The sequence below is a fragment of the Mus musculus genome, chromosome 19 (assembly GCF_000001635.26).
Source record: "Mus musculus strain C57BL/6J chromosome 19, GRCm38.p6 C57BL/6J".
NCBI classification, from domain to species: Eukaryota; Metazoa; Chordata; class Mammalia; order Rodentia; family Muridae; genus Mus; species Mus musculus.
Window position 1 is genome coordinate 5,679,489 of NC_000085.6, and position 23,471 is coordinate 5,702,959.

Here is a 23,471-nt window from a genome sequence, read left to right on the forward strand (position 1 = left end):
TGAAGGACCAGTTAGCCTGCCAGCCTCTCCTGGGCCCACCCTTCAGACTCACTCCCTTGGGTCAATCTTGCCCTGTCTTACCAGTGGCCACATCTCGGGCACAAAAGAAGAAAGAGGCAGAGAAGAGTGTGAGGCCGTACAGAGAGACAGGTGGGAAGGGCTGAGCGGTCCCCAGGGCATCCAGCAGCCAGATGAGTAGACAGCAGATACAGAAGTAGACAGGCCGGCTGTATGCAATCACCCAGTTGTGGCCCTAGGAAGTGGGCCAGTGAGGAATTGGGCCTTCCCCAGTGACCTCCCTGGGGCATGTTCACACATTCAACATGCCCCAGACTTGACCACATCCAAGCTGGAAAACTGGGGAAGATGGGAGCAAAGCGGGTGGTGAGGAACTCTGCCCCTCTCCCACCATGGTCTCGAATTTGGTCTCAGACCCTCCCAGGGCCTCCTGGCCAGAGCATCACCCCGCAGGTACTCACGTGCATTGGGGATGCTGCATCAGGCTGCACGCTCTGGAAGAGACAGGGCTATGTTGGCAACAAGTACTGGTGTCCACAGAAAAGGGAAGACTCTCAGACCAGTCCCACCACTGGACAGTAGTAAGTGACCAAGGCAGGACCCTGTACTGTCTGAGCCTCAGTACAGTTCAGATGGGTGGCTGGCTACAGGGGACCTTAACCAGGTCCCCTCAGACTTGAAACAAGGGGAAGCGGGTGGCCCAGGACAGTTGTGGATTTGGGGAGCCAGGCCTGACCTTGAGCAGGGAGTACTGACAGGAGGCGATGACCAGACAGAACTGGAAGACCCAGATGTCAGTGAAGAAGCCCTTGAGCAGCAACAGGTATCCCAGGAAGGCAACCAGGCTGCTCAATCCAACACCGAAAATGTTCTCCATTACCCCACGTGTCCTACAAAGACATGTGAGTCAGGCACAGCTTCCTGCCCCAGTCTCTAAGGGGAGTTGGGGAGACAGGACTCTGCCCTAAAGATACACCTCTGGGCTTTGAAAAGCCAAACCTCTGACCTCAGAGGGAAGAGAGCAGGTTGCACTTGCTCTGAGAAAACCATCTTGTTGCTGCCCTGAGCTGTCTTTGGCCATCCAGACACCGAAAGTTCAAGGCTATGTTATTCCTGGCCACGTCCATTTCCTGCTCATGCTGACATGAGTTATGGTGTCCACCCAGCAGGAGGACCATGATGTGTACATGGGCAGTCCCCAGTCACACAAGTGAAACATGACGGATGGACAGGAAGACAGGATATGGAATCTAGGCCCATTGCCTTGATGGCATCTATATCTGACTTTCTGACCGGTTTCCCCTCTGGAAAAGGGGACAGGTTTTGAGGCAACCATGTTTATGGATGTACTTAAGTTACAGCACTCAAGTAAATGGAAGAGAAAGAAAGAGACTGACCCTGGAGTGGGGGAACAGTGAGGGATCACTCTGTTTTGAGAAAGGTTTCAAGGGAACGGTAACTATTATACCCCACCCCTTTAAACTCCTCTGCAGCCTAAAGAAGCCCATTGCAGCAGAGTGGTGGTTCACACCTCTACTACAACTTCTAAGGCTGAATGAAGCAGGAGGATCACTGGGAGTTTAGAATTACAGAGTGAATTTCAGGCCAGTCTAGGATACAAATCAGACCTTGTCTAAAAAACAACGAACAGAAACCAAGCCAGGTACAGTAATGCACACCTGTAACCTTGGCATATGGTAGGTAGAAACAAGAAAACCAGAAGTTCAGGGTTAGCCTCAGCTACATAGCAAATCTGAACCCAACCTGGTCTATGATATCCTTTCTCAAAAGCCAAAAACAACAAAGAAACCCACTGAGGCATTCAGGGTCTCTGATGGCATGACCATCTCCACCAGTTTAGAGTTTGGAAGACCAGAGTTCCAGCACTGTCTGGGAATCCGGAACTAGTACTTGTAGGTACTCACCGGTCCAACAGAGCTAGCAGGGCCAGCCGTTCGTAGCGCACAGAGGTCCAACGGCCAGGAAGAAACCAGTACTTGTAGCTGTGCTGGGCCCGGGGTGGTGCCTCCTCCATCAGTGTCTGCTCCTGGGATTCGTGCAGGGAGTCCTGGTCCAGCAGGTCAAACTGCAGTCCCCACAGCCGCGTCCATCAGCCCCACCACCCCGTTCATCTCACATCACCCCTCCCCCGACGCTGCGCTGCTGACTGCCCATGTAATTCAGCACATCAGGGCACCACTGTCCAGTGACCTTGAGGCCTGCATGACTCTCACCACAAAGGCTTGCTCCCAGCTCTGGGTCCCTAGGACACACCTGGATTGTTGTTATAGGTTACCAGGTGCCAGAGTCACCAAATCCTATGTCTGCCTTCTCAACTCAGGCAGAATAATCAGTGACATCTACTTTGTCCTTCGGGACCTAGCACAAATGATTCTCCTCTAAGATGGAGCCACCACTGTCACTGTGGCAAGCCCATTCAGGAACACAGAACACCTGGCTCAGAGGACAGGCTAGAGCTGTGTGTCCCCGAGAAAAGCACTTAGCTCTTTCGGCTGGATGTACCCTTCATTCAACAAGCATTTATATAGGTTGTAGAGATGGCTCAAAGGGTAAAAGCACTTATCACACAAGACTGACAGACTGAGTTTAATCTCTGGACTCCACAGTGGGAAGAGAAAACTGACTCCTACATATGTACACTGTGAGGTGCCTGTATGTATGCGCGTGCATGCGCGTACACACAAACACACACACACACACACACACACACACACACACACACACACACACACCATCTACAGGATACAATGGAGAACCCAAAGATGCCCAGCTCTGGCCCTTAAGTTACTCCTAGATTGCAAGGATGATGCTGTCAATCCCACATAATGGTTACATAAAATAAACAGCCAAGAGAGTAGCCAGGCCTGGCAGCATGACCTGTAACCATCTTAGGTCACTGGGAGGCTGAGTCAGGAGGATCCCAAACTCAAGGCCGCCTGTGCTACAGAGTGAGGTTGGTGCCAGCGTAGTCAACCTAGTGAGACTCTGTCTCAGGTTCGGAAAGTAGCCTGGTAAGAGAGCTTAGCCAGGATTCAGACCCTCTTACCTCACAGAGACTCCCACACCCCAGCCACGGGACTCTAGCAGTGCTGACGGCCCACCTGTGATCTGAGGGTTATCTTATTCTGGGTTAGTCCTATATTTCAGGACTGTTCTCTGAACTCTGAGAACAGGTCTAGAGTGGAGACTTTGTTTTGACGTCTGGGTGTATATATAGTTTAATAGAGGCAGAACCCCTCTATAGTGCAAGGCTGGCCTTCAATTCCTGGGCTCATATAGTATCCTGTCTCAGCCTCTGGAGAAGCTGGGACGATAGTCGAGGTCATGTTTTATACACTCCTATTATTTCTGTTAACTGCTGGAAGGATTGTTTTAGTGATAAACAATTGGAGATTAAAAAAAAAAAAGAACACCATCAGTAACCATGCTGCTGCTGCTGTAAGGAGTGTTAACAGGTACCGTCTCAGGCACAGGACAAACTGAACCGCCCCTTCTGCAGGGATCGCTGTGAAATACCCACTATCCTGCTATCTGCTCCTGTTCTGAGATCAGAGAGGCACATGTACAGAGAAAATGAACGGATGACTTGAGGAGCCATTGAAGACGGGGACACAGTGGCATTCCCCACGCTCCTCCTCAGAGTGATCTAGCCCTCTTGGGATACCTGGGCAGGCTATTTACCTAGACCAGCCTTAGTCATCTGATACATGCACTTTGCCCCACACAGTCCTTTCAAAGCTGCTCCTCACCTCTGGGATTTCCAGGGGCACCCTGCGCACCTGCATACCCTGAAGAACTACTGGCCTTGGCTGCAACAGGTTCAAGCCTCCCGTGGCTTCAGGCACATCAGCTGAGTGGAAGCTGGAGGAATGTGAGTGACGGTCCCTGTGGACATAGGAGCAATGGGAGTGAAGGGCACAGACAAACCCTGGATCGTGGTGAGACGGGAGTCAAGGTCAGGAAGGTGAGGATTCCTGCCCCATGGCTGGAGTGCCCATGGATCAGGAGCACCAGCGTCAGGAGAAAGCAGATTGCAGAAGTATCTCTTGCAGGCCAGGCCTACTCGAAAGCTGTACTCCCCTGCCCTCCTTCCAGAAGTCAGTACTGTGCTTCCTAGGAGACTTGGAAGCCTTGTAGGACCTCATGCCCAGTCTCCTTACTGTCTTTCCCTCCCAGCCTTTTGCTGCCCCACCAGAGCAAAGAGCACTAGGTTCAGAAACGCAGCCTGCCGGGCCCTCAAGAAGCCCACTGGAGACTTACCAGGCTCCATTGGCTGCCTGCTCGCCTGGCTGACTCACAGGGTTCTCGTAGCCACCTCCAGCTAGGCCAAAGGTATACGACCGTCGTACACCTGGGGCAGAGGGACAGCAGCACTGTCAGGGTCCGAGACTACAAGGGCATCAAGGCTAACGAACAAGGAGGAGCCCTGTGGTATGTTCCGGGTCGTGACAGCCCAGCCCCTAGGGACCAAGTGTTAGGTAGGAAGGGCCTTCCGGTCAGCGGTCAGCCTGCTTTGGGTGGGGCTTGCTCTACCACTAGCTCAGCCTGTGGCTCGGGGGTGCCCCGCTTTCCTCATCAGCAGAGCAGAGATGACAACACCCACACCTCAGAGATGCTACAAGGATGACGTCGGACAGCACTTGCTACAGGGCCAAGGTGGGGGGGGGGATCACTGACCCAACAGTGCTGTGGGTGGGTGGGCAGCCACAGACGCCTCTGGGAAGCACACAAGAGGTGCTGGGCTGGCTGGGGAAGGGCTCACCACTCTCGTCGTAGAAATAGTGCACAGCACCCTCAGAGGTGTCATCAAAATTGCTGGCTTCATGGACGTTGGGGCCAGCTCGGGTGAGCAACAGGGAAGAGGCAAAGTGCAGAGCGGAGGGCAGAGTCAGTGCCCTGGAGTGGGAAGCAGCCCGGCCCCGCTGAGCCTCCTGCAGGCTGCTGGACAGGGGAAGTCCTAAGTCAGCACTAGGTAGAGCCAGTCGCCCCTTCTACACTGCAGCCCTGGGGCAGATGCTCACCTAGGTGGTGAGCCCATGACAGAGGCTGGAGGCGTAGGGTTGCTGCCTGCATTGTGTCGTCTCCGGATAGCTTGAGCTCTCCTCACATTGCTTGTGCATTCCCGCTGACCTGTTTCCTCAGGTGCTGTCAGAAAGAAGCCCCAAGCATAAGTGACAAGCTGGGCTGGGTTGGGCTGGGCTGGGGACAGGTGCTCCAGAATGGAGCTAAAGGTTAGACTGAGTGCAGCGACACTTGGTCTCAGGAGCCCTGCCAGCACATCTCTAGCCATCCGTGCCTCAGTTTTCTCATCTGAAAATGAGAATGACAATCATCTGCCCTGCCCCACTGCTGGGCAGATGATGTCCACAGGGAACAGAGGCTCAGTGCTAACCATGGGGCCTGGAGCCAAGAGGCGTGGCCCACGTGCCTTAACCATCGAGTACAAGTCCATCTCCTCCCGAGATGGAGAAGCTGATGCTGACTAGGTCTGCCGCAGTCTGCCCTTTACCCAAACTCAAGCCTCCCAGGTCTTCCTCACCCTCACCCCTGCGGCCAACACTCACCTCCCCCTACAGCACCTTCCTCCTGCAGCTCCCCCCGCCAGCCAGGCTGGTTGGCAGCGGGTCCCCTCCGGGCTTCAGGAGGCAACACAGCAGGCTCACCAGCAGCCAGCTCCATTCCTGGCTGGGCCTCCAGCTCAGCCTTGGAGCCCGCCAGGGGTGCCCGTAAGACATCACCCCCTGCCCCATCCATGCTCAACACACGGGCATGAGTTTTGGCACTGGCAGTACTGGGCGTCCGCTGGGTCCCATAGGGTCGCTTAGGGGGCACAGCAGTTCCTTCTTCGGCCCCATGAGGGGCCCGCCGCTTCCGAGGACCCCCTGCTGCACCCTGGGAGCTCTCGGGGGAGTAGCAAGAAGTAGACGAGGAGCTATCAGTGCTATAGCGGCGCTGAGACCGGAGACTGGATGCTGGACTCAGCTCACTACCTTCACTGGTATCTTCATCTTCAAAGAAGCCTGAGCCCTCAAGCAAGGGCCGTCTTGGGGTACGACCAGGTGGGGAATGTCCTCGCATGGGGGGCCGCCGCTTGCTAGGCCGAAGCAGGGCCAAGTCCTTGGGCCGCACAACCAGGAGCGGCTCCGTTTGGCCCGGTGGTGTCCCTGCTCCAATGACTGTGTCAAAGGAACGAAGTGTGTCATCTGAGGGGACCCCAGCATCTGGGGAGGCAGGCAGCTCAGCCTCAGAAGGAGGGTCTGTGTCGCTGCCCTCGGGAGCATGCCCACCAGGGGGACTGTCGAGGTGTGTAGAGTTAGTCTTCTCACTCTTGAAGCTGCTCAGAGTCTCCCTGTCAGTGCCACTGAAGCAGGAATCCGAAGAGCCAGCTTTCTGGGGCATGGGGTCACCTGAGCCCCTCCGGTCCAGGGGCTGGTAGCCTCCAGTTCCCCGACATTGTTCCCGCCGACTACTGGTCCTCACTAGGGCCCGGTCAGGCCGGGTCAGGGTCAGAAAGCTCTTGCTTAGCTCCTGGCTGAGGCTCCCTTTCAGTAAAGGGCTCATGGGAGTGTCAGCCACACCGCTCCCACCCCAGGGGACACCATCTCCAGCCATGGGAGAACGCTCGGAAGAATCCGTACTGGGGAGAGAGGGGTCTGGAACAACCCCTGGAGGTGTCTGGGGAAGGTCTCCAACTGTTAGAAGAAAGAAAGATGAGATGAGAAAAGGGCATGTGGCAATGCGAATGAATAGGTGTAAGGGGAATCCCACAACCTCCATTTCCCACCAAGGGTACGGGCACAAGAGGAACAACAAGGTGCTCCATCCAGGAGCACCACACGGAGCCAACTTTGGGATGATGTCATCACAAGACATCCGCTCTGCCTGCCAGCCCTGCCCACTCACTCAGTTTCTCTTGGGAGCTGAGCTTCAGCATTTCTCGATCGGCAGAGGTCACGATCACGTTGTTGCTGCCCTGTTCCCGTACCAGCTCCTTGATGTCTATAACCACATCAGCAGAGTCGTCACAATGACCCTGGGGTCCTCTTCTGTTATCCTGCGCCACACCACCACCACCCAGCCCAGAACAGCAGCCACCTACCTCTGAGGGGCCCAGAATCCTCCATCCGGGGCAGCAACTCCTGATAAGACAGGGGAGAGAGAACGAATAAACAAGCGGGGCGAGCGAGGAGCAGGCTGGGAGCAGGCCCACACCAGGGGCTGACTCCGAGGAGCAGGCTGGGAGCAGGCCCACACCAGGGGCTGACTCCCAGGAGCAGGCTGGGAGCAGGCCCACACCAGGGGCTGACTCCCAGGAGCAGGCTGGGAGCAGACCCACACCAGGGGCTGACTCCGAGGAGCAGGCTGGGAGCAGGCCCACACCAGGGGCTGACTCCCAGGAGCAGGCTGGGAGCAGGCCCACACCAGGGGCTGACTCCCAGGAGCAGGCTGGGAGCAGGCCCACACCAGGGGCTGACTCCGAGGAGCAGGCTGGGAGCAGGCCCACACCAGGGGCTGACTCCCAGGAGCAGGCTGGGAGCAGGCCCACACCAGGGGCTGACTCCCAGGACAGCGGCGAGGGGAGCCTACTCACCGAAACCTGGTTGAAGCCAAACACAGAATGCTGGGAACTGCAGCGTACAGGGGGCGTGGAGCTCACCTTCCGGAACACCGTCATCTCCACACCAGGGTCCCTGCAAACAGGAAGAAGAGCTGAGCAGAAGCTCTCAGCTGTGCTCTCTTTACGGTTTCTTCTCGCCATCCGTAACACCCCTTCCTCCTCAAGACTCCCTTCGACTGCTTTAACCCTGACTACAGCAAGTACTTAGAGCCATTGTCCCCTCAGCCTTCTCTATCCTCCAAGACACAGCCACAATCCCAAGCACAGAGAAAGGACAATCCCTGACACAGCCCACAGCCACTCACCTTGGGAGACTGCTCTCCCCCTGGGCAGCCTCTTCTTCCTGCTCCCCCATGGTAGAGTTGCGTTTCTCCACAATCTCGCCCTGGTCGAACATGGCATGCAGGCGATAGTTCACAGTCTTGATGGTAGCAAAGATGACAGCTACCACCAGGCAGTACACTCCAGCCACCATCAGGCTGGGGGGCAGGACCTGGAGATGACAGTTAAGTTGGATCCTTTCTCACAAAACCCTTGCTCCCTTGAGGGTGTACCTGCCACCACTGTAAAGAACTAGGATTCATCGGTTTACAAAACTTCATCACCCCTTCATGCAACAGTACAAAGAGCCCTGTTAGGGGTAGCCCTCTGTTTAACCGGGTAGATTAAATGAGGCGCTCAAGGTCACTCCATGCAGAAAAGACTTGGTCTTTCCTCTATATAAAACCAAAGTAAACTCTACAGTGAACTCTACAGTGACTCGCTTCACTCCACGCCCCAGGACTCAAGATGCCCATCCCTCCAGACTACACTCCCTCTCGCCATAGTTACAGGTGGTGGCAGCCTCTCACCATGTACAGCAAGAAGGGAAAGATGAGCAAGAAGATCCAGACATAGAGATGGAAGCAGTTGGAGAAGGTGCTCTGATGCGGATCGAAGAACCATCCCCCAGTGAGCGAGGCCCACACCCCCTGGCGCAGGATCTGCAACACCTGAGACCCCATGGCCCAGCCGCTGCTGCGCACGCCCTCCTCCCGGGACCCTCATGGGGGCGGCCCCCGGCCCATGCCCCGCTGGCGCCCGAGGGTCCCGGGGTCCGACTTAGATTTCACGCCATGGCCTCCCCCAGACGGGGGAGGGGATTGGTAGGGTGAGGGCACAGGCAGGGGGCGGGGCCGGCCCAGGCAGTCAGCGGATCAGGCCGGGATACTGGGGTGGGACTGCATCAGAGGCGGGGCCTGGGCCCCCTCCGGTGGCCCAGAACTGTTGTAAAGCGCCGAGCCTGAAAGCAGGCGCAGGGCAAGGGCTGGGCACCCGTCGGCGGCATCCAGAGGTGGGCGTGGAATAGGTGCTCTCGGAGTGCCAGTGATAGGTCCCTTGGCTCCGGACCGGAGAAATCCTTGGGACCCTGAGGTCCACTTCCGGGGTCGCAGGTCACTCGCTTGGGGCTCTGCGTTCGCCCCGCTTCTACCGGTGCCGGCGCAAAGGGGAGGCCGGAAGAAGGAGCCGCGAGCTGCCAGCCTGCACTGGCGCATGCGCCCGTTAGAACCTGTTGGGACCCGGAAAAGGAAAACCTGGCGGCAGAAGTGCGCAAGCGCGGAGAAGTAGCGAAGTGACGGGATGCAGAGGTATCTTAGGCGCGCGCGCAGTCAAATTCTAGAGCCACCAAAATATGGGACGGCCGGGTGAGTCGCCATTGGGTAACGACTTGATGACTGGCGCAAAGCTTTTCCAATGCGTTACAGGAGGCGGGGAAAAGCTGGAGAATGGGACTCCTCACGGCTACTTCCAGTTTGCGTTACCGGGTCACACCCCCGACTTGGGCCGCCTCTCCTTAGTGCGAGACCGTAAATCATGGTTGTCGCTTGGCTTACGCCTCTACTTCCGGGTCAGAGCTTAGCCGAAGCAGAGAGTGATCCTGATCAGGCCTGAGTAGTCGAACAGGATGACATAGGCTTTCTTAAAGTAACAGACACAGGACAAGTGATGAACTAACGAAGAGGTTGTTGAAGGCCCTTCAACTCTGAATCTAATCCCGGGCAAAGTTCTGAACGACAGTTTCAGGTTTTTGCCTCTCGGGTGAAAGGAAGATAATTTTAAATGGTTCCAAGAGCTTCAAGTGTAAGCCGATTTTGAAGTCCCAAACTTCTCTGTTCACATCCCCCTCTAGCACTGAAAAGCAGGGTATCTTGTTATTTCATATATGGAAAGAACGAATCTTAAAGAGCTCTGCAACTTCGTAGCCAAGACCAGATTTTGGTTTTGAGGCAATCACAAGGGTGATTTGGCTGATGAGAATTCAGACACAAGGATTCTTCTCTGTCTTTGCAGAGATCCACTTCGACCGTGAGCAGAGGAGCACCTAACGTAAGGCTTAGAGTTGTGCCGGTGTGTTTGGGGGCGGGGGAGGCGGGAGGAACTACCTGGCCCGCCTTCTACCTCTCTTGGCCAACCTCCCCGGGAACTCCCGTGCACAGCTGCCGGGAGCCTCCGGGAGGGGAGCGGTGCAACCCGCCCACGTCATCTGATGCTGTTTCCTGCAGGAGGGAGAAGAGCGGAAAAAAGTGAAACTCCACCCTCCACCTCTGCCTCCCGCCCCCGGGGCCAAAGTACAAAGGGAGGAGGAAGAAGGGACCGGGGTCGGAGCTGTCGGGGCCCAAGGCACTAGCCCAAGAAGAGGTAGCTTCGGCTCAACTGGGGACTTTCTCTTACCTCTTGTGCCTGGAGACAACAACCAGAGTCCGGGCGCTGACCCTGGCAGGCCCCACCTTACGGTAGGCGGGCGCTGAAGCCAGGTTCCCAGGACTACTTCGGAACTGAGGGACTCTGCTGCTCCAATTCAGCCATGGTGAGGCGCCGGAGGCCAGTGGGCCCCACCCCTCCAGCCTGACCACACTGCCCTTGGTGCCCTCCTCCAAAAGCCCGAGATGCGGGGGGCCGGGAGGCGACACTCCTGGCTCCCCAGAGAGGCGTGGGTCTGGGGCTGAGGGCCAGGGCCCGGATGCCCAGGTTCCGGCTCTAGGGCCTCACAAGCCAGCGGGGGTGGATACCACGGGCACCCGAAGAAGGTCCCCCACACATTCCAACGCCGGCTCCCTGCCATGGAGCCCTTGAAGAACCTCTTCCTCAAGAGCCCGCTGGGGTCATGGAACGGCAGTGGCAGTGGGGGCGGCGGGGGTACCGGTGGAGTCCGGCCGGAGGGGTCTCCGAAGGCAACAGCAGCTTATGCCAATCCTGTCTGGACAGCCCTGTTCGACTATGAGCCCAATGGGCAGGACGAACTAGCCCTGAGGAAGGGCGACCGTGTGGAGGTGCTGTCCAGGGATGCAGCCATCTCAGGAGATGAGGGCTGGTGGGCGGGCCAGGTGGGTGGCCAGGTGGGCATTTTTCCATCCAACTATGTATCTCGGGGTGGAGGCCCACCCCCCTGTGAGGTGGCCAGCTTCCAGGAGCTGCGACTGGAGGAGGTGATCGGCATCGGTGGCTTCGGCAAGGTCTACCGTGGCAGCTGGCGAGGGGAGCTGGTGGCTGTGAAGGCAGCCCGACAGGACCCTGATGAGGACATCAGTGTAACAGCTGAGAGTGTTCGACAGGAGGCCCGGCTTTTTGCCATGCTGGCCCATCCCAACATCATTGCCCTCAAAGCTGTGTGCCTGGAGGAGCCAAACCTATGCCTGGTGATGGAGTATGCAGCTGGTGGGCCTCTTAGCCGGGCCCTGGCTGGTCGGCGTGTGCCCCCCCATGTGCTGGTCAACTGGGCTGTGCAGATTGCCCGAGGAATGCACTACCTGCACTGTGAGGCTCTGGTGCCTGTGATACACCGAGACCTGAAGTCCAACAACAGTGAGTTTCCAGGGGCATGAAGCATGGGCACGGGGAGGCTCGGAGCACGGCCCAGCCGAGGCCCAGGTGCACACGTCTCCTAGCTCAGCTGAGCCTAGTTAGGGAGATGCTGGCCTCACAAGCTCCTTCCTGAGAGGAGTATTAGATGTCCAGGGAATACCCGTGGCCTATCAGTGACCCCCAAAACAGGAATCCCCGGAACCTGGCAGAGTTCTGCCTCTGTCCTGGGAGTCCCTAGTCCCAGTCTTCAGCTGAAGTTTTGACAAGTTTTCAAAACTGAGCTCTCTCAGGCGGCCCTTCAGCACCCTGCTTTACCGTGGTCACCACCTCAGGGAAGTCTTCTGGAAGCTGCTCCTCCAGCCTTCCCCTTCCGAGATTTACAAACGTGGTGTTGCTTCCCTCCCTCTCCCATAGGCAGCTCCTTCAGGACAGAGATCTCAGCAGGGAAGACCCTCCTCCCTGCTCAGAGACTAAGGCTGTTCCATCCCACTCTTTCCTGCCTACATGTTCTCCGGCCGATTATTTCACCTCAGAACCTCAGTTTCAGCCTCCCTAGAATGGGAACAATGAGACCAGAGCAGCTTAAGGACCTTCAGAAGCCCTGACCCAGGATGCCCAGCAAGCAGGGGTCCCCCAGGCCAGGGATGCAAATATGAAGGGAGACTCCATCTCTCACTATCTCGGACTCCCATTCGCTGCCTGTCATAGGCCCAGGAAAAATTGGTGACAGGTTCAGACAGCTTCCTGAAGTGGGCAGGCTTCAAGCCAGTCCAAAACAGGCAGCACTTAGTGAAGTACTTGGTTGGGTGGGTGTCTGGGCAGGGCCTGACCACAGTGCAGGCTCAGAGGCAGAGGTCAGCAATGTGGAGACAGCGGGACCTGGGTCTGCTGGAGCAGAGGGCATGGGCTGGGGACAGTAGGAAATGTAGTGGACATGGTCCTGCGTGACAGGAGAGTGCAGAGATTCTTAGGGGCATCAGCACGGACATTTTGAGCATCTTGGCCTCAGCTACTGTAAAACAGGGGCCAAAGGAAAGCAGCAGCAGAGCCAGGGGACCCAGTTCCATGTCAGCTGACCACCCCCTATCATCTAAGAGCAGAATGGGTGGGCCCAAGGCATATAGGGACCCCCACACATGCTCCCTCCACTAGCCTGAGGGGGATTCCCCGAAGGCCCAGGGGGTGGGGGCTCCTGTCTTCTGTTTTTCCTCCGTTCTCCTTCCAGAAAAAAATGGAACAATAGTCCAGGCCCCTGCTCCCCACCCTCCACACCGCTTCCTGTGTTTCCTGCTGCCCCTGGGCTGGCTTCCTGCCCCAGCTCCAGCTCTGTTCCCTCCCTGGCCCAGCTGCCTGCAAGGGAGGAAAGAGCTGGGGGTGGAGGGGTTTCGGGAGAGGAAGGAGCCAGGGATTGCCCCCCTCCAGGCCCTAGTTCCCCTGTTTCCCTCTCAGAGTCTGGGTGTTGGTGAAGGGCAGGCAAGGTGCCCTCAGCCTCTGAGCCTGGCATCCAACCTTGCAGACCCAGTCCTAGGCCCGAGTTGCTGTCTGTGGGATTGGGGTGGGGGGAGTCCCTGGGCTGGGGTGGGGGGGAATCAGGCAGGAAACAATGGCATGATTTTCCTGGACAATGGGGGCCTTGTGAGGAGGCCTGGCCTCGAGAGAAGGGGGAATTCTCCAGGCCCACGAGTCACAGGACTGACCAGCCAGCCGGCCTGGACCTGACCTCCCCCAATTTGCCCCCAAAGAATACCCCCCCCAAGTTGGCCCAGGCCTCCTAGAAAGGAGAAGTAGGGACCATGAGAGGAAAGCGGAAGAGGTGTGAGCTGGCCAGGCTACTCCCTAGCCTGACAAAGGCCAGGAGGGGGTGGGGGGACAGTAAGGAGACGGCTGGGAAGCTGCCCCAAGCTTTGAGCTCTGCAGCTTTTCTGAGTGGCCCCTGACCTCCCAGGCCCAAGGTCTCCATCGAGCATCACAACAATAACTTAGGACCCAGGCAGGATGCAAAACAAGCTGGAGGAGAAGCTGAGGACGCAGAGGTGAGGTGCCTACAAAACCCAGAGCGGAGACGGAGGTAGCAGAATGGCTGCAGATAGAGGCCTGAGACACCAAGTGCTGCCTCTTACCAGAATTCAGATTCCACAACGAGAAAAGAGGCAGGTTGGCTCCCTGCCTAAGAACACGATGCAGAATGTGCTCTGCCCGTCTGTGGGCAACCATGTGTGCTAGAGACCAGGCTGGAGGCAGGAGCAAGTCCTCAGTGGAGGGTGGGTCCTGGCTCCGGAAAGAACCTGTGCTCTCTCCCATCCTGCCCCAGCCTGTTGTGGTTCCTCCTGAGATGAGCTTGCACAGGCCTAACAACGGGTCCCTGCTGCCTTTGGCAGGCTGACCTGGGGCTGGAGGGCGGAAGTTAGGATTAAGGGTGGAGAGCAAGAGTGGGCTCTGACAGACGTGAGCACAGGATCTCTATGCCGAAAGACATTGAGAAGAGTTCTGCCACACGTCAGGCCCAGGCTAAAGGCTTTTCAATGTCTGAACTGGTCTAAGACTCCTGGACAACCTGTGAGGTACATTTGCCTTATCGGAGCCAGACTCACTCCCAGTGCAAAAGAGGAGTAGGAGGAGTCAACACCATTCCCTGAACTAGGAGAAACTGGAAGGAAGTCTGCCAGGAGTGGGGGCAGAGAAGAGCCACGCAGGGCATGTTGACAGTGGGTAGAGCGCATCATTGCTGTCTTGCCATGTAAGAGGGGGCAGGAGTCTGGAGTGGATGGAGGCAGCCCAGAGGTGGCAGCGTCTGTGTCTGCGCTCGAAGAGCACCAGAACTGAAGCATTCAGAGGGAAACAGAGTCACGAACAAGAGGACCTGGGAACGGATGGTGTGGGTAGGGGTCAGGCCTTAATGCCAAATCACCCGGGAAACGGGTTCTGGCTTCAGGCCTTTGAAGATAAAACCTGGTGTGATTCCTCCTCCAAGAAGCCCTTCCTGGCTCACCTGGCCACATAGATGCCCTCCCCCCTTCCTCACGCTCAGTACCTATCCTGTCCCATTGCAGCCCTGACTGATAGCCTGTAAGAGAGCTGGGGGTGTGCCTGCCACATGCTCAAAACAGAAGGCACTGCTCACCACTGATGGGCCCTTGAGGATTCAGACGTGGTCCCCTGCTACTCTGCTGCTCACTTGAACTGTTTTTATCCTGGCAAGATTTTGCTAAGATGTTGCCTCTCTTTTTCTGAGATTGGTAGCCACACTTGGACCAAAGCTAAGTGTGACCCCTGCCAAGTGTGACCAGAACCTTCACCTCCCTCTCTCTTTACACCCAACTCCTGCTGTAGACGTCTTCTGAAGTCTTCTGCTGTGAGAGGTTGTGATGGTCACAGTGCTGTGACCTCCTGGAGGAGATCTTTGCTCTTTAAGGGCTTCCCTCCCCGTTCCCTGGCCTAAGTTCCGATTCATACTCCTGCCTCAGCAGAGTGACAAGACACTCAATGGATTCTCTTGCTTGCTCGCTCACTCTGTGTGTGTGTGTGTGTGTGTGTGTGTGTGTGTGTGTGTGTGTGTTTCAAGACAGGGATTCTCTGCGTAGCCCTGGCTCTCCTGAAACTCCATTTGTAGATCAGGCTGGCCTTGAGCCTTGAACTCCAAGATCCACCTGCCTCTGCCTCCTGAGTGCTGGGATTAAAGGAATATGCCACCATGCCTACCTCAGGTTTCTCTTGAAAGCAGAGCCACCAACACTGAAAACGGCCACATTACAGTTTTTAATCCATTCCGTGCTATGAAAAGGCTAGAGCATTAGCTCTGGAGCCCTAGGCTGACTAGAATCTGTTTGCTGTGACTTGGGCAGGTCCCTGCTATTTCCTCACCTGTAAAATGATGATAATTCATGGTTTTGTTTGTTTAATTTGGTTTAGTTTAGTTTATCTCTTTTAGTAGAACTAACTAAAATGTTGGCCTCTAGTACTCAGAGGCAGCAACTTAGTAATGTCTTGCCAGTAAATGGGTGCTGCTTGTCACCTGAGTAGTCAAGTCTCCCCCCACCCCGGCTGTGAACTTCTCAGGGCAGCGTCTCACCAGCCACCTGTGTGTCAGTACCTGGCCAGGATGACTGTGAGATGCGCCTGCTCTGCACGCTTCTCCTTTGCACCCCCACAATCCTCCTCCATTTGCTCCCCAGTTCTGTTGCTGCAGCCCATCGAGGGTGACGACATGGAACACAAGACCCTAAAGATTACTGACTTCGGCCTCGCCCGAGAGTGGCACAAAACCACCCAGATGAGTGCTGCGGGCACCTACGCTTGGATGGCTCCCGAGGTTATCAAGGCCTCCACCTTCTCCAAGGGCAGCGACGTCTGGAGGTACAGCCAGTGTTGGGACCGGAGAGTGTGGGGCTACAGAGGGTGAGAAGGGCTGCTTAAGCCCAGGGGTGGTCAGGCAGGCAGAATCCAGGACCCAAAACCATTTAGTTCCTCCTTGCTTTGAGGTGAACATCCGAATCTCTGTCTCCCTACAGCTTTGGAGTGCTGCTGTGGGAACTGCTGACTGGGGAGGTGCCCTACCGTGGCATCGACTGTCTTGCCGTAGCCTATGGTGTGGCTGTAAACAAGTTAACGTTACCCATCCCATCTACCTGCCCTGAGCCCTTTGCACAACTCATGGCTGGTAAGAGGATGGGGCTGGGGAGGTGAGGGGCAGAACTCCTGGGCCCAGACACAAATGCTCACAGACCTCTTACCCTCCCCCATTAGACTGCTGGGCACAGGACCCCCACCGCAGGCCCGACTTCGCCTCCATCCTGCAGCAGTTGGAAGCTCTAGAAGCGCAGGTGCTGCGGGAGATGCCACGGGACTCCTTCCATTCCATGCAGGAAGGCTGGAAACGCGAGATCCAGGGCCTGTTTGATGAGCTGCGGGCCAAGGAAAAGGTGAGAAGAATGGGGGACAAAAGGTGGGGTAGAGAATAAGGTGGGAGGTCTGGGTCAATGCCTAGCTAACTCAACCTTCTTCACTCTTCCCGAACATAGGAACTACTGAGCCGGGAGGAGGAACTGACGCGCGCTGCACGTGAGCAGCGGTCCCAGGCGGAGCAGCTGCGACGGCGCGAGCACCTGCTGGCGCAGTGGGAGCTGGAGGTGTTCGAGCGCGAGCTGACGCTGCTACTGCAGCAGGTGGACCGAGAACGGCCGCACGTGCGCCGCCGCCGGGGCACCTTCAAGCGGAGCAAACTCCGAGCAAGGGACGGCGGAGAACGCATCAGCATGCCCCTGGGTAAGGGGCGGGGCTCCGACGCCTCTCTGCCATTGGCTGTTGGCGCCAGGGTGTGTGATCACGCTTGAGTTCTGGTTTAGCCTTTTGGTGCCTTGACCAGCTGGAATAAGGAGGGGCTTATTTTGGGGTTGGGATTTTCTTTTCTGTCTCTGAGCCGGCCCTGACAGATATTTGCATGTCGGGCTGTCAGTGGTGCACGGAAGAGTTCTGAGGACAAGAGGGTGGGGCCGGCCTGCCCACACAGTAAACTTATTTCTCTACCAGATTGTGCTGGTGCTGGGTGCCAACCACTCAAAGCCTTGAGACAGGAATGTATTGAAGCACCCCCAGCCACACAGCTATTGTTGCCACTGTGGGAGAGGCCTGGGGGCCTCCTAAGCATCCCTGCGGTTTTGAGTGTGGCCTTCAAAACCTTTCCTTTCCCAAACCCCAGATTTCAAACACCGCATCACAGTGCAAGCCTCTCCTGGCCTGGATCGGAGGAGAAACGTGTTCGAGGTTGGGGCTGGGGACTCGCCCACCTTCCCTAGATTCCGAGCCATCCAGTGTAAGAAACTTGGTCAGCCTTGCCTTCCCCACAACCCCCAAACTTCCCCTGATGTCCAGAGATGGATCGGCCTTTTGACCATACCCGTTACTTTCTACTGTTTCCTCACTATACTGCTTCCAGGCTTCCCTCCCCTTTCTCTAGACTTTTACCTTTAAGTTCCCTCCAAAAACTACCCCCCCTCAAGTAATTGTATCATATCACGCTTTGGGGGGGGGGTCGTTTCTTTGTAGCCTTGGCCAGCTTGGAACTCAGGGATCTACCTAAGTGCCAGGATTAAAGGCCTGTGGCACTGCACTTGGTCATATATTCTTTATTTTCCTGAATGCTTTGCAAATATTAACTCAATAATTCTAGTGCATTACTAGTCGGTGAGGAATGCAAAAAGAATAATTTGCCACATGGCCAATAAGTGACAGAGCACAAATTCAGACATTCTCATTGCTAGCCCAGGACCTAGTCCCACCTAAGCCCAGCCCACCCACCCATCCTAGCTGTTAGGATGTAGGATAAGGATGGACTCTGACCTGTGGTGTTCCCTTACAGTGGAACCTACAGAATCAGGCCAGACTTGGGGTCGCCAGTCCCCCAGACGTCTTGAAGATTCAAGCAATGGAGAGAGGCGTGCTTGCTGGGCCTGGGGTCCCAGCTCCCCCAAGCCTGGGGAGGCCCAGAACGGGAGGTAAGTACCTCAGCACCCCACACCCCTGGCGTTCTACTCTTTAGAGCCCTAAGACTCACAAGCATGTTCCCTTTCCAGGAGACGGTCCCGCATGGATGAAGCCACGTGGTACCTAGATTCAGACGACTCGTCCCCATTAGGGTCCCCTAGTACTCCCCCGGCACTCAACGGTGAGTACGGAGCTCATGGATCTTGCTGAGTTCTTCTGGGGCCAGGAGGGTAGACTCTGAGCCAGCGCACAGAGATGCCTTAGGGACTCGAGACCAGGAAACTAAAGCTGAGGCTGTGCAGAACCAGCCGGACAGCCCAGGTCCCCAGGCCCACAGAAGTGGCCTCACCTGAGGCCTCAGGGCTTCTGGAGACTGGTCCTCCTGTCGAGGACTTTTAGGACCCTGTGCAGCACTGTACCCTCAGGAGGCTCAGGAAAGGACAAGAGATTCTGGGGGTGCTCAGGGCTGTTCTGTTCTCTGTGGTGATAACAGCGTCACCGGGAGGGAGACAACGGCTGACTCCCGAGGGAGGAGACATTCTCCCCACTTTAGGTATAAAAGGTGAGGCTAAGAGGGGAGTAAGCTACCTCAGACCCCCAGCTAAGGTCTCAAACCAGAGAAGCCGTGGCTCCCACAGTCTCAGTGGGTTTCTGGGGGAGCTTTCCTTCTCCACAAACCACTCAGGAAGCTAAGTGGGGCTCTACCACCCGAGGGATGAGGGCTCAGCTCAGCTCAGCTCAGCGCTGCCTAGTCTCCACATAGTCAAGAAAGTTGTGGTTTGTCTGGGGTACCCTATACCAACCTAGAGCATCCTCAGGGGTCCCAGCCCTACCTACTGCACACAGCAGAATGTAGACCCTAGACCAGTGCTTCCCAACCTGTCAGTCATGACACCTTTAGGGATGGAGCCACCCTTTCACAGGGATCCCCTCAGGCCATTGGAAAACATAGATATTTACATAATGGTTGTGGGTCACCACAACATAAGGAATTATATATTAAAGTGTCACAGTGTAAGGAAGGTTGGGGACCACTGCCCTAGACCCTACTTTAGTGGCTCTTAGGCTAGAGCCCTGTTCATCAAACTGTTTATCTGTGCCAATTCAGCCCACACACACACATCACCATCACCTCCACCTTACAGCAAATACTTTCTCCTATCTGCTGTAGATGTCATCATTGGCTCCTTTTTATAGAGAAGACTGAGGTACAGAGAGGTTAAGGGGTTCACTGTAGGGACTAGCAGAACAGAGATTTGAACTTGAGTTGAGCTGATCCAGAGGCAGGCCCTTGAGCTGCCCTCTACTAAGACATTTTTTTAAATTGTTGTTTTATTTTATATGTATATATGTTTTCTCTGAATGTGTTTGAACACTGTATGTCTACATTGCTTGTGGAAGCCAGAAGAGGACATCACATTCCCTGAAACTGAAATTACAGATGCCTGTGAGCCACTCTGTGGGTGCCAGGAACTGAACCCAGGTCCTCTGGAAGAGCAGCTAGTGTTCTTAACCACTGAGCCATCTCTCCAGCCCCCACATGTTCTGCTCCAGCAGTTGTAGCCCACAATTGGCTGTTGTATGAAAGCTGAACTGAAAACTGGAAGACCAAGGGGATCGATCACATTTGTTCTTGAATGGACCAGGTCAGGAGGACCAAAGGAGCATTCAAGGTCCTGGAAACCCAGTCCTTGTCATGTCCTGCCAGGCCTTCTGACCGTGCCTTCCCTGAGGTCCCAGAAGAAGACACAAGACTTAGACCCCATACCTCTCCAGCTGGTCCCTCATCTGAGATGGTGCCACCAGCCCCGCCTAGTTGCTGACCAAGCTTGTGGTTCCCTAGCCCAAGCCTGTACTCTTGCTGCCATCAGGGTCTGCGATGATACCTGACCTCAGCCTTCCAAATCTTCATGGTCGGGAAGCTGGCTGAGTCAGGGACTAGGGTCTCACAGGGCTGCATAGACCACTACTGAGGCTTGCTTACCCTGTCCCCAGATAGAGGCTCTGCCCTTGGGAACCTGGTGACTCTGGTTCGCTCTTGGGCAGCCACAGTCAGCCTGCACTGACGGGAAATTGCCTAATGGGTATTGCCGGGAGCCACTCACCAACCCAAAGCACTTTGGAAGCAAGTTTGCTTCATCTCCTGGTCAAGCCTCTCACACTAGCATCATCTCCTCGGTAGCAGGGTCGATAACTCAGACATCCAGGGAGCTTAGAGGCAACTTTAAATTCTAGGCAAGTTACCTTGGACAAATCACTTTAGGGACCTCAGAACTCACTTCAGGAACTGCCACTCAACCTGTTGGGTTCCAGTCTCCACTCTCCCTTTCTTATGTCATTTTTCTCTTGCTTATTTTAATATTTTTAGATTTCTTTTTTACATTTTTATTATTAATTTGTTTCAGGGGATCCATGCCCTCTTCTGGCCTCTGTAAGCACCAGGCATGTATGATAGTATGCAGACACACATGTAGGTAAAAATACTCATACAAATAAATTACTTTTTTTAAAAAGAGGGCTCCCTGAGCCAACAGAACTCCGAGCTAAATCCTGCTCACAGCAGAAGCTCACATTGCCCAGCCTTCTGTGTCTTTCTCCAGCCAACCCAGAACTCCAGACTGGTCAGCTGGGAGCCTGGCACAAGGAAGGGAAGGGCAGAAGGGATTAGAGCAGGAAGGACTTTGAAACTATGCAGTGAAGGACTGTCAGGACAGCTGGCTGGAGGTACAGAAGAGAGCACCTAAGAGTGTCAGCTGAAGGCCCAGAGACCCTTCCAGACCTCTCTTACATAGGACCACAAACAAACCTGATAAGGCAAGGGGTCTCTTGCAAGAAGTCACAGCGACTCTGATGAAGTGAGCTGTTCAGCTTGGAGGATTGTCTTCCACATCAGCGACTTGCAGGCATTGCTCCTGACAGTTGCCCTGCCCCCAGACCCTTCTGTTTAAAGGCAGAATGCGTGTGATGGGAAGGTTCAGCAGACCAGGAAGAGCTGCTTGACAGATAGAGCTAAGGAAGCTGCCCTTGGGAAGCAGAACTTGGTTCTTGTTCTAAAGCCACGCAGGATGCTCTCCTGGCAGACACGCTAGCCTCACTCTAACTGTGTCACTGATACTCGCAGGTAATCCTCCAAGGCCTAGCCCCGAGCCAGAGGAGCCACGGAGGGCCGGGCCCACGGAGCGAGGCAATAGCTCTGGGACGCCTAAACTGATCCAACGTGCATTGCTACGGGGGACCGCTCTGCTGGCTTCCCTAGGCCTTGGCCGAGATCTGCAACCTCCAGGAGGCCTGAGCCGTGAACGCGGGGAGTCCCCGACAGCACCACCCCCTGCACAGATGCCCTCACCCTGCCCACCTGAGCTGCCCTCCACCCCGCTCATCCGCCTCTCACAAACAACACCTGATGCCCATAGTTCACCCACTCCTGGACCCTTATTGCTAGACCTAGGTGTTCCCTCTGGCCAGCCATCAGCCAAGAGCCCTCGACGGGAAGAGACACGTGGTGAGTGACCCAAAGACTGATGGGGAGATAAGAGGCCATCAGAGAAGAGTGGCAGGGAACTCAGAGGACCACAGGCAGGTACAGAGTCTTAGGCTCTGTGGCTGTTGCTAGAGCTCTAGGTTCAGCTGTGAGATACAGAGATCTCCCTCATGGTGATAGACTAATACCTATTGATTGGTCGGGCCAGGTACTATAACCATTCTATGTAGAAGTTATTACATTAAATTATAATCTGTATATGAAGCTTTTTTTTTTCTCAAGACAGGGTTTCTCTCTGTAGCCCTGGCTGTCCTGGAACTCACTTTGTAGACCAGGCTGGCCTCAAACTCAGAAATCTGCCTGCCTCTGCCTCCCGAGTGCTGGGATTAAAGGCGTGCACCACCACACCTGGCTATATGAAGCATTTTTGTGCCCAGTTCTTAATGAAGTTCTTTGTTTGTTTATTTGTTGTTTGTCTATTTGAAGCAAGGTCTCCCTATGTAGCCCAGGCTGGACTCAAGTCCCAGTCCTCCTGTCTCAGCATCTCAAGTTCCAATATAACAGGCATGTTCCACCATGCCAGGCTAGACAAAGAAATTAATTTATTTTTACGTTTATTTATTCATTGTGGGGGCACACATGCCACAGGGCAAAGATGGAGAGATATTGAGAGTCGGTTCTTTTCTTCCACCACCTGGGTGCCAGAGGTTGAACACAGGTTGTTAGTCATGACAGCAAGCCCCTGTAACTGCTAAGCTGTCTCACCTGCTTAGATGAGGAACTGTAAGGAGCACAGAGCATACAGATGCAAAGGCTTGGGGTTCTTACAGCTAGTAAGTCACCAAGCCCAGATAGGTCTAAGCCAGCCTGACCCTGAAACTGTGGGATGAACAGATGATCTCAGAACGTAAGGAGCCATAGAACCCACAAGGCTATGGCTACCCATAACCCTGAAATGCTAGAAGCCCAGGCAAGAGCAGGGCAGTTTCTCCAAGGGACATCTAAGAATGAGTGGGTGCCTGCCTAACCATGTACCCGTACTTTTATACCCCCATAGGGAGAACCGTCTCACCCCCACCAGGAATATCACGCTCTGCTCCTGGCACACCTGGAACCCCTCGCTCACCACCGTTGGGCCTAATCAGCCGACCTCGGCCCTCACCACTCCGTAGCCGTATTGACCCATGGAGCTTCGTGTCAGCTGGGCCACGGCCTTCACCCCTGCCCTCTCCACAGCCTGCACCCCGACGGGCACCGTGGACCTTATTCCCAGACTCAGATCCCTTCTGGGACTCCCCACCTGCCAACCCCTTCCGGGGAGGCTCCCAGGACTGCAGGACGCAGACCAAAGACATGGGTGCCCAGGCCCCATGGGCACCAGAAGCAGGGCCCTGAGTGGGCCAGACCACACCCCACGCTTCGGCTGCCTTCGAGGAGGCATAGCATACACTGGAAGAGGAACCAGGAGGCCTCTGTGGCTGCCTTGGTTTCCCCCAGGGACTCTGACCCTTTGGGGGTCAGGAACACTACACTGCACAGAAAGCCTTCACACTGGATGGGGGCTACACCCCACATGCCTACAAACTGTAGGGACCCCTGACTTACTGCCCCACTGGGGCCTGACACTGTACCTAGCTGGTTAGGAGGACCAGAGCCTGTCTCAGGGAATTGCCCCCAGGAGCGGAGCAGGGAGCAGGGAGGTCCAGGGGAAAGGGGCTGACCTCAGGTGTCACCAGCACTTTTGACCAAGTCCTGTTACTGTGGCCCCTGTCTCCAAGGCTGAGTTCCTGGACCCCCAACCCTGGAAGTTATTGGAGCCGGGGCTCTCTGGGTGCCTTTCTACTGCCCCGCCAAGGTTGGAGCCTTGGCTTGGGGAGCCAATGAAGCCAAATAAACTTGTAAGCTGTCTCCCCAAATGTAATGTCACCTTTCTTGGAGGTAATCTGGTGTTTTGTCTTCATGCCCCTAGAACTCTGGGCAGATAAGTAGCTGAGGCAGAGCTAGGAGGCC

At 55.6% G+C, this 23,471-nt stretch overlaps 2 protein-coding genes across 17 annotated transcripts in view; one reads left to right on the forward strand and one right to left on the reverse strand.

The window, feature by feature from the left end:
- The window catches only part of Pcnx3 (pecanex homolog 3), a 24,369-nt gene extending 14,854 nt beyond the window's left edge, over positions 1-9,515 (reverse strand). Inside the window, exons 1-14 of one of the 11 annotated variants that reach the window (XM_006531613.4) lie at positions 8,509-9,515; positions 7,963-8,150; positions 7,631-7,730; positions 7,139-7,178; positions 6,943-7,038; positions 5,604-6,731; positions 5,061-5,184; positions 4,802-4,977; positions 4,300-4,390; positions 3,789-3,924; positions 1,944-2,104; positions 755-908; positions 480-512; positions 82-253 (exon numbers count right to left, since the gene is read on the reverse strand). In XM_006531613.4, coding sequence (XP_006531676.1) covers positions 82-253; positions 480-512; positions 755-908; positions 1,944-2,104; positions 3,789-3,924; positions 4,300-4,390; positions 4,802-4,977; positions 5,061-5,184; positions 5,604-6,731; positions 6,943-7,038; positions 7,139-7,178; positions 7,631-7,730; positions 7,963-8,150; positions 8,509-8,661 — 2,752 coding nt within the window. In that variant the 5' untranslated portion in view covers positions 8,662-9,515. Of the gene's footprint in view, positions 1-81; positions 254-479; positions 513-754; positions 909-1,943; positions 2,105-3,788; positions 3,925-4,299; positions 4,391-4,801; positions 4,981-5,060; positions 5,185-5,603; positions 6,732-6,942; positions 7,039-7,138; positions 7,179-7,630; positions 7,731-7,962; positions 8,151-8,508 lie in introns of all 11 variants that reach the window. The other 10 variants (NM_144868.3, XM_030250681.1, XM_006531612.4 and 7 more) reach the window with 10 other exon arrangements.
- On the forward strand, positions 8,923-23,377 carry Map3k11 (mitogen-activated protein kinase kinase kinase 11). 6 transcript variants are annotated; one of them, XM_030250953.1, is made up of 12 exons: positions 8,923-9,285; positions 9,989-10,024; positions 10,201-11,500; positions 15,673-15,853; positions 16,009-16,157; positions 16,244-16,419; positions 16,519-16,762; positions 17,196-17,309; positions 17,856-17,991; positions 18,070-18,161; positions 21,102-21,482; positions 22,519-23,377. In XM_030250953.1, exons 3-12 carry the CDS (start codon positions 10,759-10,761, stop codon positions 22,854-22,856), a joined length of 2,553 nt encoding a protein of 850 aa, XP_030106813.1. In that variant the 5' UTR covers positions 8,923-9,285; positions 9,989-10,024; positions 10,201-10,758; the 3' UTR covers positions 22,857-23,377. The 6 variants fall into 6 exon arrangements, with proteins under 6 accessions (XP_030106813.1, XP_006531815.1, XP_030106812.1 ...); XM_006531752.2 differs by having other exon boundaries at positions 9,252-9,342; NM_022012.3 differs by lacking the exon at positions 8,923-9,285 and adding an exon at positions 9,643-9,778.
- Positions 23,378-23,471: the final 94 nt, after the last annotated feature.